The following is a 17,645-nucleotide window of genomic DNA, read 5'->3' as shown; positions in this document are numbered from 1 at the left end:
GAAATATACTTCAAGGTTCCTCAGATAAAAAAATAGGAAGGAAAATATTAACTTGAGAGCTTCTTATCTTGATCTGTAGGTTTCCGGAGATGAAGAAAGGACACTGATTTTACCATAAAACCCTAATGTTAAGGTGTGTAAAGCTATCACCTACTTTCCTGTATGGTAACTCCTGCTTACGCCATGAGAGATGGTCAGTGCATCATGGAAGGAGAGGTGCGCTAAACAGCACAGAAGAAACTCATCTTTAAAGGACCAGTCAATACAGTAAATTTGCATAATCAACAAATGCATGATAAGAAGACAATGCAATAGCACTTAGTCTGAACTGCAAATGAGTAGTAGATTTTTTTTTAATAAATTGCAAAGTTATGTATATTTCCACTCCCCCTGAATCATGTGACAGCTATCAGCCAATCACAAATGCATATACGTATATGCTGTAAACTCTTGCACATGCTCAGTAGGATCTGGTGACTCAAAAAGTGTAAATATTAAAAGACTGTGCACATTTTGTTAATGGAAGTAAATTGGAAAGTTGTTTAAAATTGGATGCTGTATCTGAATCATGAAGTTTTATTTTGACTTGAGTGTCCCTTTAATATTAACGTTGTGACCTGCACTAAGAATGGTGCTATTTGTTCTCTCAGAGTAGGAAATAAACTTGCGGTAGTCTTGGCACTAAATGACCCACAGGAATTGTTAAAAAGCCCTTGAGACCAACACTTCCTATAGTGTACAGAAAAGTGTAATCTACTTGTTGGTAACCTCTGGCTGTTTATGACCTGGACTTCCATTTTGCCTTTTCCCTGAAATTCGACGACTGGCTTCTGTTGAACGACCTAATTCCTGACTTCGGCCTGCTTATCATTTATGCCTTTGGAAGTTCCCTGAGTTTTGGCACATTGATTATATTATGCTTTTCTAATTCTCCCGAGACAAACATTTGACAGTCATTTAAAACAGCTGAATTCAGACAATTTTTTTTATTTTTAACAAATGTGCCAAAACATTTTCTTTCCTTACTTAAAGTCAACTGTTTTCCAAACTGCTTGTTCTATTTTGTGACATGGTAGATCTTGCAAAATATATCCGATAAGGTTTCTTATTGAAATTTTTTAGACGGTCTTTAGTAGGGAAATAATTATATTTGAATATGTTAAATATATATATATATATATATATATATATATATATATATATATATATACTGTATATATTTTAGAAAAACATGTCAAATGGTTTACATAGTGAGTATGACCATGAGAATTATTGTTTACATTTTAAAATGTGAATAGATGCTACAACTGATATTCAAATATTATTTTATAAAAGTAAATAATACTCAGCCAACTATGTTCAGCAAACTTTTAGTATGTAGAATAAAAATTTGGCATAATGAATTCAGCCAACATTTTATATTTTTTAACAACAGTGCCAAAGTTGAGTGTTCCCCAAACTGTGTTCCATGACACCCTCATGTTCCATTTTGTTGAGAAATTTCACACAAAAAAACCCATGCCCAAAAAGTTCTTATTGAAAAGTTATGTACAGACAGACTTGAGTTTTAAACAATCTTTTAACTGTGAAAAGGGGTTTTACGGGTCTTTAAAAGAGGTAATAGGTTTCTTGGCAGTTACTTTCAGTTTTTCTCAATGAATAGGAAGCCCTAAATATCAACAGTAAACTTTTCTGTGTTAATGGTATTAAAGGTTGAAAGGTAGATATTAAGGCATTAAATGTAAAGCTCTTACCTGGGGCAATATTCTGAGTAACAATTTCTATGTAATTATCCCGGTCGCTCCTGCATTGCTCATGGTGGAATCCAAGGGCATGATTCAGCTCATGTTGGACAGACCCTTTCCATATACAATTTTGCAAAGACAAATCCTGTGCTCCTCCAATCTTTCCAATATAGGACCAGCAGCTATAAGACATAATGGTATGAAATTGGAAGTTGAACTAACAAAGAAGAAACAAGTGCAACTGAACCAAAAGACAATTTTCAACCCTAGGTAATACATGGGAATTAAGAAAATGCATCAACTTTGAATAAATATCGTTTAAAAAGTTAAATGTATCTTTATAAAAGAAAAATAAAATGAAATATCCAAGAACATGTTACATTTGGATTGAATTGTCTTATCAGTATAAATTTAGTTTCAGTTTTAACCTAGCTCAAGCAGGGCAAAAAAAACTTTAAATAAAGTGTCTACCTGTTGAGAAGAGCATGCACGCATCTTGAGCACGTGGAACCAGTGTGTGTAGCTATGTGTGTAGCTTTAGAATGCAGTAGCTTTAGCCACTAAATGGTTAACTTATGTTATAAACTAAGCTAGTGAACAAAACAACTGTATAACTAGAAGCACTGTTTAATAAAGTGGAATTTTAAAATGCAAACTCAGAGTGCATATATTAGGAGAAGCAGAGCTGTGGGCGTTCCCTGCTGTTCATCAGCAGGTTGCTTGTATATAATTTCAACATACACTGCTCCTCAAGACGTGCATGCTCCAGAACCTATTTTAGTATGCCCCAATAGAAATGGTCCAAGTGTCGACTCAACTAAGGAGACTGAAAGAAAGAGATACATTTGATAATAGAAGTAAATTGGAAAGTTGTTTAGAATGCTACACTCTGAATCATAACAATTTTATATAAACTTCCATGTCATTTAAAAAATGGACATGGTAATGGTTTACATTTAATCCCATGGTAGCCAGTGGGTTAACTTTGATTGGTTATACAAAGTTAAATAGGTCATGCATCTAAGAAGTTCAGATAACTTTCTTCACTACAAGTTCATCTTAAACTCCTACTTTTCTGCCCTTAATCTTTATAAGCAACATTACTTCTCTTCTCTAATCTCTACTCTTTCTTCAAACCCAAAACGTCTGTTCTCCACAATCAATACACTTCTCTCTCCACTCAAGATTTTGCCAGCCACTTCAATAACAAAATCAACTCCATCAAAAATGAAATCAGCTCTCAACATACTACCAGTCTCCCACCTCCTCAAAAGCTGACAATCATTCAAAACCCACATAGCCATAAATGTAGCTCTTTTGCCCCGTTACTGAGGAAGAAATTTCTGCCCTTATACTATCCTCTCACCTCACTACCTGTCCTCTCAACCCCATCCCCTCACAGCAAATACCCTCCCTCTTCTACCCTTACCCTATACTCACACACATCTTCAACCTCTCCCTCAGCACCGGTATGTATGAATGCCTCTGCCAGGCTCATCTTCCATACAAGTCGCTCTTTATCTGCTACACCTCTCTGCTAATCCCTTCACTGGCTTCCTCTTGCCTCCAGGATTAAATACAAAATTCTCACTCTGACATACAAAGCCCTCAACTGCATTGCTCCCACTACATCTCAGACCTTGTCTCCAGATACTCTCCCTCCCGTCCCCTTCACTCTGTTAATGATCTCCTCCTCTCCACCTCTCTTGTTACCTCCTCATATTCCCGTTTACAGGACTTCTACAGACTGGCTCCCATCTTGTGGAACTCTCTGCCTCACTCCACAAGACTCTCCCCTAGTTTTGAAAGCTTCAAGTGCTCCCTAGAGACTCTACTATTCTGGGATGCAAACAACCTATACTAAGCTTTCCTAACTCCATTGCCATCCCCTTGAACCCCTTAGCATGTAAGCCTATGAGCCCAGCTGTTTGTAGATCACACGCATAAGAGCCAACTTCTATAGTGCAACTTTCGGTAGGACCCTCTACCCATTTGATCCCTATAAATGTTATCTTGTATACCGCCTATGTTTATTGCGCTGCGGAATCTTTTGGCGCTCTACAAATACCTGATAATAATAATAATAACAAAACCAACATTTTTATTTCATAATTCAGATAAAGAATACATTTTTTAAAAAAAATTATAATTTACTTCTATTATCAAATAGTGCTCTTGCTAATGTATAACATTGTTGCAAAACTGCTGTTACCTACCTTCCTGCTTTTTCAACAAAGGATAACAAGAAAACAAAGAAAATGTGTTAATAAAAGTACATTGCAAAAGTGTTTAAAATGGTATGTTCTTTGTGAATCATGAAAGAAAAAAAAACTGGTTTTTATGTCCCTTTAAGATAGAATAAGTCACATCAACATATTTCTATAAATAGTTATATTATTTTAAAACTTTGTACTTAGATTCAGATTTTATTAAATATATGAGCATCACAATCCAGAAACATACCCAGAGGAAGGCGTGATTTTCAGGTAGTCAGGTTCCTCACTGCGAGGAATAAAGCGAACACAAGTCAGAGTCTCAAAATCTTGCATGGCCCTAAGAATAACTGACACCTCTACATAATCTGAAAAAAAAAAAACCCAGACAAAAGGGTTACATCAGAAAGACAAGGACTAAATGTAAAATATATTGGCTTATTTTGCAAACAAAACTATGTATTTATAATAATAAAGTGGCTCTATTATGTATCTAGACTTCAAGGGACAGTCTACTCCAGAATTGTAATTGTTTAAAAAAGATAGATAATACTTGTATTACCTATTCCCCACGGTTTTATTAATATCATTTTTACCTCTGTGATTACCTTGTATCTAAGCCTCTGCAGACTGCCCCCTTATCTCAGTTCATTTGACAGACATGCATTTTAGCCAATCAGTGCTGACTTTTAAATAACTCCACGGAAGTGAGCACAATGTTATCTATATGGCACACATGTCATAGCTGTGCAAAGCTGTCAAATACGCTGAGATAAAATAGGAGAGTTTTTTAAATTATTCTAAAACATTTATTATGTATGGAGATATTTTGCAATATAATGATTAACTTCTAATTTGTATATAAAAAAAATGAATGTTCCTTTAAGGGGATTTTTTGTATATTTGCATAGTATGTATCAGTAATTTGTCATAGCATTGGGAAAGATTCACCTATGAAATTAATATTTTAAAAGCATTTAAAATTGTAATTTTCTTAGCACAAATTACTATTGCCTAGATTTAGAGTTTTGTCGGTAAAGACCTGCGGTGCTAATGAGCCTTTTTTTCCAGCGCACCCTTAAGACAACGCTGGTATTACGAGTTGTCTGAATGGCTGCGTTAGCCTCAGAAAAGTGAGCGTTGAGCATAATTTAGCGCCACTTCAACCCTCAATAACAGCGTTCCTTATGGTAGCAGTAAGCTGGAAAAATGTGCTCGTGCACGATATCCCCATAGGAAACAATGGGGCTGAGCTGGCTGAAAAAAAACCTAATACCTGCAAAAAAGCAGCGTTCAGCTCCTAACACAGCCCCATTGTTTCCTATGGGAAAACACTTTCTAAGTCTACACCTAACACTCTAACATGAACCCCGAGTCTAAACACCCCTAACCTTACACTTATTAACCCCTAATCTGCCGCCCCCGCTATTGCTGACACCTACATTATATTATTAACCCCTAATCTGCCACTCCGGACACCGCCGCCACCTACATTATAGCGATGAACCCCTAATCTGCTGTCTCTAACATCGCCGACACCTATATTATATTTATTACCCCTTAATCTGCCCCCCCCACGTCGCCTCCACCTACCTACACTTATTAACCCCTAATCTGCCGACCGGACATCGCCTCCACTATAATAAATGTATTAACCCCTAAACTGTCGCACTCCCGCCTCGCAAACACTATAATAAATTTTATTAACCTCTAATCTGCCTTACCTAACATCGCAGCAACCTACCTACAATTATTAACCCCTAAACTTCCGCCCCCAACGTCGCTGCTACTATAATAAAGTTATTAACCCCTAAACCTAAGTCTAACCCTAACACCCCCCTAACTTAAATATAATTTAAATAAAACGAAATAAATATTCTTATTAAATAAATTATTCCTATATAAAACTAAATACTTACCTATAAAATAAACCCTAATATAGCTACAATATAACTAATAGTTACATTGTAGCTATTTTAGGATTTATATTTATTTTACAGGCAACTTTGTATTTATTTTAACTAGGTACAATAGCTATTAAATAGTTAATTACTATTTAATAGCTACCTAGTTAAAATAAGTACAAAATTACCTGTAAAATAGATCCTAACCTAAGTTACAAATACACCTAACACTACACTATCAATAAATTAATTAAATAAATTAACTACAATTAGCTAAACTAAAATACAATTATATAAACTAAACTATAATACAAAAAAACAAACACTAAATTACAGAAAATAAAAAAAAATTACAAGAATTTTAAACTAATTACACCTAATTTAAGCCCCCTAATAAAATAAAAAAGCCCCCCAAAATAATAAAATGCCCTACCCTATCCTAAATTACAAAAGTAATCATCTCTTTTACCAGCCCTTAAAAAGGCTTTTTGCGGGGGAATTGCCCCAAAGTAATCAGCTCTTTTACCTGTAAATAAAAATACAATACCCCCCCAACATTACAACCCACCACCCACATACCCCTACTCTAAAACCCACCCAAACCTCCCTTAAAAAAACCTAACACTTACCCCCTGAAGATCTCCCTACCTTGAGTCATCTTCACCCAGTCGAGCCGAATTCTTCATCCAAGCGGGGCAGAAGAGGTCTTCCATCCGGTTGAAGTCTTCATCCAAGCGGGACAGAAGAGGTCTTCCATCCGATTGAAGTCTTCATCCAAGCGGAATCTTCTATCTTCATCCATCCGGAGTGGAGCGGCAGCATCCTGAAGACCTCCGACGCGGAACATACATCTTGGCCGACGACTTCCCGACGAATGACGGTTCCTTTAAATGACGTCATCCAATTCGAGGGACGCCATCTTGGATGACGTCATTTAAAGGAACCGTCATTCATCGGGAAATCGTTAGTCAGGATGGATGTTCTGCGTCGGAGATCTTCAGGATGCTGCCGCTCCAGATGGATGAAGATAGAAGATTCCGCTTGGATGAAGACTTCATTAGGATGGAAGACCTCTTCTGCCCTGCTTGGATGAAGACTTCAACCGGATGGAAGACCTCTTCTGCCCCGCTTGGATGAAGACTTCAACCGGATGGAGGACCTCTTCTGCCCCGCTTGGATGAAAAATTCGGCTTGGCTGGGTGAAGACGACTCAAGGTAGGGAGATCTTCAGGGGGTTAGTGTTAGGTTTTTTTAAGGGGGGTTTGGGTGGGTTTTAGAGTAGGGGTATGTGGGTGGTGGGTTGTAATGTTGGGGGGGTATTGTATTTTTATTTACAGGTAAAAGAGCTGATTACTTTGGGGCAATGCCCCGCAAAAAGCCCTTTTAAGGGCTTGTAAAAGAGCTGATTACTTTTGTAATTTAGGATAGGGTAGGGCATGTTTGGGGGGCTTTTTATTTTATTAGGGGGCTTAGATTAGGTGTAATTAGTTTAAAATTCTTGTAATTTTTTTTATTTTCTGTAATTTAGTGGGGGGATTTTGTATTATAGTTTAGTTTATTTAATTGTATTTTAGTTTAGATAATTGTAGGTAACTTATTTAATTAATTTATTGATAGTGTAGTGTTAGGTATATTTGTAACTTAGGTTAGGATTTATTTTACAGGTAATTTTGTAATTATTTTAACTAGGTAGCTATTAAATAGTTATTAACTATTTAATAGCTATTGTACCTAGCTAAAATAAATACAAAGTTGCCTGTAAAATAAAAATAAAACCTAAGATAGCTACAATGTAACTATTAGTTATATTGTAGCTATATTAGGGTTTATTTTATAGGTAAGTATTTAGTTTTAAATAGGAATAATTTATTTAATGATAGTAAATTTAGTTAGTTTTATTAAAATTATATTTAAGTTAGGGGGGTGTTAGGGTTAGACTTAGGTTTAGGGGTTAATAACTTTATTATAGTAGCGGCGACGTTGGGGGCGGGAGATTAGGGGTTAATAATTGTAGGTAGGTGCGGCGATGTTAGGGAGGGCAGATTAGGGGTTAATACAATTTCTTATAGTGTTTGCGAGGCGGGAGTGCGACGGTTTAGGGGTTAATACATTTATTATAGTGGCGGCGATGTCCGGTCAGCAGATTAGGGGTTAATAAGTGTAGATAGATGGAGGCAACGTTGGGGGGGGGCAGATTAGGGGGGAATAAATATAATATAGGTGTCGGCGATGTTAGGGGCAGCAGATTAGGGGTTCATAGGGATAATATAGGTGGCAGCGATGTCCAGTTGGAAGATTAGGGGTTAAAAAAATGTATTATAGGGCTTGCGATGTGGGGGGCCTCAGTTTAGGGGTTCATAGGTAGTTTATGGGTGTTAGTGTACTTTATAGCACAGTAGTTAAGAGCTTTATGTTCCAGAGTTAGCCCATAAAACACTTAACTACTGACTTTTTTTTGTGGTTGGAGTCTTGGCGGTAGAGGCTGTACCGCTCACTTTCTCCAAAAATCATAATACCAGCATTAGGCAAATCCCATAGAAAAGATAGGATACACAATTGACGTAAGGGGATTTGCGGTAGCCTCGAGTCGCGGAAAGAAAGTGAGCGGTAGACCCTTTCCTGCCTGACTCTAAATACCAGCGGGCATTAAAAAGCAGCGTTAGGACCCCTTAACGCTGCTTTTTAACCCTAACGCAGAACTCTAAATCTAGGCGATTGTTTTTCAGCACAGGAACAACCTCCCTTTAAAAGACTCTTAACATTATCTTATTTTAGGTTTCCAATTAGGGAAAGACATAAATCAGCAATGCATAAATATTGTTCCTTATATAGGGCTAGATAACAATTGGAGCACTAATTTAGCATGCGCCCATAAAATAATACAGGCGCATGTTAAAGGGACAGTCCAGTCCAAAATAAACTTTCATCATTCAGATAGGGCATGTCATTTTAAACAATTTTCAAATTTACTTTTATCACCAATTTTGCTTTGTTCTCTTTGTATTCTTAGTTGAAAGCTAAACCTAGGAGGTTCATATGCTAATTTCTTAGACCTTGAAGGCAGCCTCTTTTCAGAATGCGATTTAACAGTTTTTCACCACTAGATGGTGTTAGTTCATGTGTTTCATATAGATAACACTGTGCTCATGCACATGAAGTTACCTGGGAGCCAGCACTGATTTGCTAAAATTCAAGTCTGTCAAAAGAACTGAAATAAAGGTGCAGTTTGCAGAGGCTTAGATACAAGATAATCACAGAGGTAAAAAGTATATAAATATAAATGTGTTGGTTATGCAAAACTAAGGGAATGGGTAATAAAGGGATTATCTATCTTTTAAAACAATAAACATTCTGGTGTAGACTGTCCCTTTAAATAACCAGCCATTACAAGTGGCTGGTTAATGTTACTGCAAGCTCGCTGTAGCAATCAGCACTCAGAAAATTAACCAGAGATAAGATCTCTGGTTAATGAAAAAATGTCCCCCAATTGCCCCCAAATAAAGTGCCTTTATACAAATAGTAAATATGAGCATCTTTATTTTTTATAATAATAACTGCACAAAGCAGTTTTAAGGGGTTAAAGTTGTCAGCTTTGGGGTGTTAGAAAAAAAAAGGCACTAAAAAGTGCCTTTACATTGCGGCATATGGGGACTATTTTAGTACTATATATGTGTATATACACATATAAACACATAAATAACATAATTTATGTAAGAACTTACCTGCTAAATTCATTTCTTTCATATTGGCAAGAGTCCATGAGCTAGTGACTTATGGGATATACAATCCTACCAGGAGGGGCAAAGTTTCCCAAACCTCAAAATGCCTATAAATACACCCCTCACCACATCCACAATTCAGTTTAATAGTCAAGTAGTGGGGTGATAAAGAAAGGAGTAAAAAGCATCAACAAAGGAATTTGGAATTAATTGTGCTTTATACAAAAAATCATAACCACCATAAAAAGGGTGGACCTCATGGACTCTTGCCAATATGAAAGAAATTAATTTATCAGGTAAGGTTTTACATAAATTATGTTTTCTTTCATGTAATTGGCAAGAGTCCATGAGCTAGTGACGTATGGGATATCAATACCCAAGATGTGGAACTACACGCAAGAGTCACTAGAGAGGGAGGGATAAAATAAAAAACAGCCATTTTCCGCTGAAAAAACAATCCACAACCCAAATTATAAGTTTATTATTTTAATGACAAGAAAAACTTAAAACATCAGCAGAAGAATCAAACTGAAACAGCTGCCTGAAGAACTTTTCTACCAAAAACTGCTTCTGAAGAAGCAAATACATAAAAACTGTAGAATTTAGTAAATGTATGCAAAGAGGACCAAGTTGCTGCTTTGCAAATCTAATCAACTGAAGCTTCATTCTTAAAAGCCCACGAAGTGGAGACTGATCTATTAGAATGAGCTGCAATTCTCTGAGGTGGGGTCTTACCCGACTCCAAATAAGCTGAATTAATCAAAAGCTTTAACCAAGAAGCCAAGGAAATAGCAGAAGCCTTCTGACCTTTCCTAGGACCCGAAAATATAACAAATAGACTACCTGTCTTCCTGAAATCTTTAGTAGCTTCAACATAATATTTCAAAGCTCTTACCACATTCAAAGAATGTAAGGATCTTTCCAAAGAATTCTTAGGATTAGGACACAAAGAAGGGAAAACAATTTCTCTACTAATGTTGTTAGAATTCACAACCTTAAGTAAAAATTGAAATGAAGTCTGCAAAACTGCCTTATCCTGATGAAAAATCAGAAAAGGAGATTCACAAGAAAGAGCAGAAAGCTCAGAAACTCTTCTAGCAGAATAGGTAGCCAAAAGGAACAACACTTTCCAAGAAAGTAGTTTAATGTCCAAAGAATGCATAGGTTCAAATATAGGAGCCTGTAACACCTTCAAAACCAAATTAAGACTCAAAGGAGGAGAAATTGATTTAATGACAGGCTTAATATGAACTAAAGCCTGTACAAAACAGTGAATATCAGGAAGTTTAGCAATCTTTCTGTGAAATAAAACAGAAAGAGCAGATATTTGTCCCTTCAAGGAACTTGCTGACAAACCTTTATCCAAACCATCCTGAAGAAACTGTAAAATTCTAGGAATTCTAAAAGAATGCCAAGAGAATTTATGAGAACACCATGAAATGTAAGTCTTCCAAACTCGATAATAAATCTTTCTAGAGACAGATTTTCAAGATTGTAACATAGTATTAATCACTGAGTCAGAGAAACCTCTATGACTTAGCACTAAGCGTTCAATTTCCATACCTTCAAATTTAATGATTTGAGATCCTGATGGAAAAATTGACCTTGAGACAGTAGGTCCGGCCTTAACGGAAGTGGCCAGGATTGGCAACTGGACATCCGAACAAGATCCGCATACCAAAACCTGTGTGGCCATGCTGGAGCCACCAGCAACACAAATGATTGTTCCATGATGATTTTGGAGATCACTCTTGGAAGGAGAACTAGAGGCGGGAAAATGTAAGCAGGATGATAACACCATGGAAGTGTCAGCACATCCACTGCTTCCACCTGAAAATCCCTGGACCTGGACAGGTATCTGGGAAGTTTCTTGTTTAGATGAGAGGCCATCAGATCTATCTCTGGATGACCCCACATCTGAAAAATCTGAGAAAACACATCTGGATGGAGAGACCACTCCCCCGGATGTAAAGTCTGACGGCTGAGATAATCCGCCTCCCAATTGTCTACGCCTGGGATATGCACCGCAGAGATTAGACAGGAGCTGGATTCCGCCCAAGCAAGTATCCGAGATACTTCTTTCATGGCTTGGGGACTGTGAGTCCCACCCTGATTATTGACATATGCCACAGTTGTGATATTGTCTGTCTGAAAGCAAATGAACGGTTCTCTCTTCAACAGAGGCCAAAACTGAAGAGCTCTGAGAATTGCACAGAGTTCTAAAATATTGATTGGTAATCTCGCCTCTTGAGATTTCCAAACCCCTTGTTCTGTCAGAGATCCCCAAACAGCTCCCCAACCTGAAAGACTTGAATCTGTAGTTATCAGAGTCCATGTTGGCCAAACAAAAGAAGCCCCTTGAACTAAACATTGGTGATTTAGCCACTACATCAGAGAGTGTCGAACATTGGGATTTAAGGATATTAATTGTGATATCTTTGTATAATTCCTGCACCATTGATTCAGCATACAAAGCTGGAGAGGTCTCATGTGAAAATGAGCAAAAGGAATTGCGTCTGATGCTGCAGTCATGAGGCCTAAAGCTTCCATGCACATAGCCACTGAAGGGAATGACTGGGACTGAAGGTGCCGACAGGCTGCAACCAATTTCAAATGTCTCTTGTCTGTTAGAGACAGAGTCATGGACATTGAATTTATCTGGAAACCTAAAAAGGTGACCCTTGTCTGAGGAATCAAGAAACTTTTTGGTAAATTGATCCTCCAACCATGTTTTCTAAGAAACAACACTAGTTGATTTGTGTAAGATTCTGCAGAATGTAAAGACTGAGCTAGTACCAAGATATCGTCCAAATAAGGAAACACCACAATACCCTGTTCTCTGATTACAGAGAGTAGGGCACCTAGAACCTTTGAAATGATTCTTGGAGCTGTTGCTAGGGCAAATGGAAGAGCAACAAATTGGTAATGCTTGTCTAGAAAAGAGAATCTCAGGATCTGATAATGTTCTGGATGAATTGGAATATGAAGGTATGCATCCTGCAAGTCTATTGTGGACATATAATGTCCTCACTGAACAAAAGGCAGAATAGTCCTTATAGTCACCATCTTGAAAGTTGGTACTCTTACATAACAATTCAAAATTTTCAGATCAAGAACTGGTCTGAATGAATTTTCCTTCTTTGGGACAATGAATAGATTTAAATAAAACCCCAGACCTTGTTCCTGAAAAGGAACCGGCATGATTACCCCTGAAAACTCCAGGTCTGAAACACACTTCAGGAAAGCCTGAGCTTTTACTGGATTTGCTGGGAGGCGTGAGAGAAACAATCTTCTCACAGGAGGTCTTACTCTGAATCCTATTCGATACCCTTGAGAGACAATGCTCTGAATCCATTGATTTTGGACAGAATTTATCCAAATATCTTTGGAAAACCTTAATCTGCCCCCTACCATCTGAGCTGGAAAGAGGGCCGCAACTTCATGCGGACTTAGGGGCTAACTTTGGTTTCTTAAATGACTTGGATTTATTCCAATTTGAGGAAGGCTTCCAATTGGAAACAGATTCCTTGGGGGAAGGATTAGATTTTTGTTCCTTATTTTGACGAAAGGAACAAAAATGGTTAGAAGCCTTAGATTTATCCTTAGGTTTTTTTATCCTGAGGCAGAAAAACTCCCTTTCCCCCAGTAACAGTTGAAATAATAGAATCCAACTGAGAACCAAATAAATTATTACCTTGGAAAGAAAGAGATAGTAATATAGACTTAGATGTCATATCAGCATTCCAAGATTTAAGCCACAAAGCTCTTCTAGCTAAAATAGCTAAAGACATGGAACTAACATCAATTTTGATAATATAAAAAATGGCATCACAAATAAAATGATTAGCATGTTGCGGTAAGCGAACAATGCTAGATATGTCAGAATCCAATTCTTGTTGCATAAAATTTTCCAACCAAAAAGTTGATAGAGCCGCACAATCAGCCGTAAAAATTGCAGGTCTGAGAAGATGACCTGAATATAAATAGGCTTTCCTTAGATAAGATCCAAGCTTCCTATCTTAAGGATCCTTAAAGGAATTACTATCTTTCATAGGAATAGTGGTACGTTTAGCAAGAGTAGAAATAGCCCCATCAACTTTGGGGACTTTTTCCCAAAACTCTATAGAAATTGCTGGTAAAGGATACAATTTTTTTAAACCTTGAAGAAGGAATAAAAGAAGTACCTGGCTTATTCCATTCCTTTGAGATCATATCAGAAATAGCATCAGGAATAGGAAAAACCTCTTGAGTAACCACAGGAGGTTTAAAAACAGCATTTAAACGTCTACTAGACTTAACGTCAAGTGGACTTGTTTCCTCAATATCCAAAGTAATTAACACTTCTTTTAATAAAGAACGAATATACTCCATTTTAAATAAATAAGTAGATTTGTCAGTGTCAATATCTGAGGAAGGATCTTCTGTATTAGATTGATCCTCATCAGAGGATGATAAATCATTATGTTGTCGGTCATTTGAAATTTCATCAACTGAGTGAGAAGTTTTAAAATACCTTTTACGTTTATTAGAAGGTGGAAATGCAGACAAAGCCTTCTGAATAGAATCAGTAACAAATTCTTTAAAATTCATAGGTATATCATGTACATTAGAAGTTGAAGGAACTGCAACTGGCAATGTACTATTACTGATGGACACATTATCTGCATTTAAAAGTTTATCATGACAACTATTACAAATGACATTCGGAGATATAATTTCCACAATCTTACAACAAATGCACTTAGCTTTGGTAGAACTGATGTTAGGCAGCAAAGTTCCAACAGATACTTCTGAGGTAGGATCAGATTGAGACATCTTGCAAAATGTAAAAGAGAAAACAACATATAAAGCAAAATTATCAATTTCCTTATATGACAGTTTCAGGAATGGAAAAAAATACAAATAGCATAGCCCTCTGACATAGAGAAAGGCAAGAGGCAAACAGCAATAGGGTATTAAATTAATGAAAAATTTTGGCGCCAAGTATGATGCACAACGTAACTGAACATTTTTGGGCACCAACAATATCCGGAAATGACACACTTGCATCACTAACGATGCAACCATGTGTAAGGCTTCGGCGTCAACTACGATGCCGGAAATGACGAACTTGCGTCAACGGACGTACTTTTTGCGCCAAAAAATTCTCGCACCAAAAATGATGCAATAAAGTCTAGCATTTGGCGCACCCGCGGGCCTAGTACTGACCGCAATATTCAAGAAAAAAATTATTCAATTTGAAAAAAAGACTAAACCCCAGGTAAGAAAAATATTTCTTAATAAGTTTATTTTCCCCAAATATGAAACTGACAGTCTGCACAAGGAAATACATGAACCTGACTCATGGCAAATATAAGTACAATACATATATTTAGAACTTTATATAAATGCATAAAGTGCCAAACCATAGCTGAGGTGTCTTAAGTAATGAAAACATACTTACCGAAAGACACCCATCCACATATAGCAGATAGCCAAACCAGTACTGAAACAGTTATCAGTAGAGGTAATGGTATATGAGAGTATATTGTTGATCTGAAAAGGGAGGTAGGAGATGAATCTCTACGACCGATAACAGAGAACCTATGAAATAGATCTCCCGTGAGGAAAACCACTGCATTCAATAGGTTATACTCCCTTCACATCCCTCTGACATTCGCTGTACTCTGAGAGGAATCGGGCTTCAAAATGCTGAGAAACGCATGTCAACGTAGAAATCTTGGCACAAACTTTACTTCACCACCTCCATAGGAGGCAAAGTTTGTAAAACTGAATTGTGGGTGTGGTGAGGGGTGTATTTATAGGCATTTTGAGGTTTGGGAAACTTTGCCCCTCCTGGTAGGATTGTATATCCCATATGTCACTAGCTCATGGACTCTTGCCAATTACATGAAAGAAATATATGTTTATATTCATATACATATATATTTAAAATTCACTGCTCAGTACTGCGCGACTTACCCCCTTTGCTGCCCTAGGTTCTCTGCTGTGACTATCGGCATGAGAACTAGGCTCCCTTTGAAACCTATGGAAGTGCACTCTCGTGAGCACAAAGCTTCTACGCAATGCAAACACAAGGTTGCGTTTGCATTGTGCTTAACTAGAAATACCAGTGCACATTTTTGTGCGTTGGTATTACGAGTGGAGCGCAAATATCGCGCTCGTGAAAGCGCAATTTTGTACTCCACTTGTAACCTAGGCCTTAATTGGAGGCGCTAGTAGTATGCTTATTTTGCTCTTTTTCAAATTACTATTGAAGTGTCAAGCTTGTGCGCAATCCAAAACACTGTTTTCACAATTATCTTTTTTAAAAACTGGTATTAATTGTTATTGCTTGCTAGCTTATTGTACATGGGAGTTGTATAGCAAATAATTTAACTTGAGTGGGATTTACTTGAGTGGGATTTTTTTGCTCCATTAGCTTAGAGCTCATGCATTTTCTAACATAAATTTTAGTGCTGGCTCTATCCTGCATGATTATTGTGCATCATATTATAATACTGTACATACAACTAGACAGCGCTTATAATAAAGGGAAGTTAAATTATATCTATGTTGTTAAAATCTTTAAAGCATTTTTTAGCCATATAAGGGCGTATTAGGATACTCACCATAATTAGAGGAGAGGGTATATGGCACATTCACTATCCCACTGCTGTTTTTGTTCCATCTACAGTAATCACCACCATCACATTTTTTGGCATTGCGACCAACTGGCACAGCAATATCTCCAAAAGACAACATCTTTTTGCTGCCTATATCCCCAAAACACCAGTTTTTAATCACAGTACTTTAGAATTATCCCACATATTACTGATAAATAGACCACCTAACAAGACAGTCTAGGACAGAGGTGAACATGTGCGTAACACATTCCCACACACAAAACACAAAATGTTTTTGATAGCACATCCCCACTGTGCGCTCACCATACTGCTAGCTACCATCTACAATTAAAGGGACATTAAACACTAAACAAATGCTAGATAGAATGATGCATTCAAAGAAAAGATTAGTCTGAGAATAACTTGTAGATGTATTTTTTAAAGTTTCATTATCTGCTTAAATATTGGCAATAATAAAGTTTTAATGTCTATAAACCAAAGGGAGCAGCCATGTTGTAACTTAGGTTACCTTCTCTGCTGTGGCCAATTAGGGACAGTTATAAATAAGTCACTAAAGTGTGCAGCCAATGGTTGTGCTGGATTTAACAGTGTTCTGCACTTCCATTTCTAACAGGAACTGAAAAGCTCACAATTTCAGAATAGAATTACAGGAAAATAGCTGGTCATCATGGGACAGATCCCAAATGTAGGGTAAGAACCCATTGACATTAGGGAAAGGGGCCTTTATTTTCTTTCACAATATCTATATTCTTATTATATCTTCTTTATTGCTGCAACTTTTTACCTCGAGTGACGAATCAAATACAAATATAATAGCAGCTGCTACACAAACCTACATGGGTGCTCAATAGAATTTGTTTTAAAAGATTAGCACTGTTTAGGGTAAATAGCGCCACACTAGATATTATTCTATTTGTAAATGTAAGAACTGATAATGAGAACAAAACTCTATCATTTACATGTGAAAAATGACCACATTCTTAAACTGACATGAATGTCAAAGTTAAACTTTCATGATTCAGATAGAGCATGCAATTTTAAAAGGCTTGTCAAATGTACTTTGTTCTCTCGGTATCCTTTGTTGGGAAGCATACATAGATATGCTGAAGAGCAGAAATTCTATACTTGGAACAAGCTGGTGATTGGTGGCTACAAACATATGGTTCTTGTCACTGACTCACAAGATGTGTTCAGTTTAGTACTAGAAGTGTATTGCTGCTCTGGAGCTGAATTTAGCTATGTTTTTTCTAACACATTACAGCATTTTCTTTTTACAATTTTAACATTTTGGGTGCCTATTCTAAGGACACTGCAATCTATTTACACACACACTTCAATGTGATAATCATCTCCTTTTATGGACAAATATTAATAGTTTCCCTCGCTGATGAAGCAGTGATCTGAATTCTGTAACATTCACTTGAGCCTCTCTGAGGGC

At 37.0% G+C, this 17,645-nt stretch overlaps 1 protein-coding gene across 1 annotated transcript in view; it reads right to left on the bottom strand.

Moving 5' to 3' along the window:
- LOC128636301 (embryonic protein UVS.2-like) overlaps positions 1-17,645 on the bottom strand; it is a 105,888-nt gene that overhangs the window by 82,192 nt on the left and 6,051 nt on the right. Inside the window, exons 3-5 of the mRNA XM_053689332.1 lie at positions 16,193-16,336; positions 4,209-4,326; positions 1,755-1,927 (exon numbers count right to left, since the gene is read on the bottom strand). Coding sequence (XP_053545307.1) covers positions 1,755-1,927; positions 4,209-4,326; positions 16,193-16,336 — 435 coding nt within the window. The remainder of the gene's footprint in view (positions 1-1,754; positions 1,928-4,208; positions 4,327-16,192; positions 16,337-17,645) is intronic.

This window comes from Bombina bombina, chromosome 7 (assembly GCF_027579735.1).
Source record: "Bombina bombina isolate aBomBom1 chromosome 7, aBomBom1.pri, whole genome shotgun sequence".
NCBI classification, from domain to species: domain Eukaryota; kingdom Metazoa; phylum Chordata; class Amphibia; order Anura; family Bombinatoridae; genus Bombina; species Bombina bombina.
Note: the sequence above shows the minus strand (reverse complement) of the source record. Positions and strands in the feature narration are given on the sequence as shown.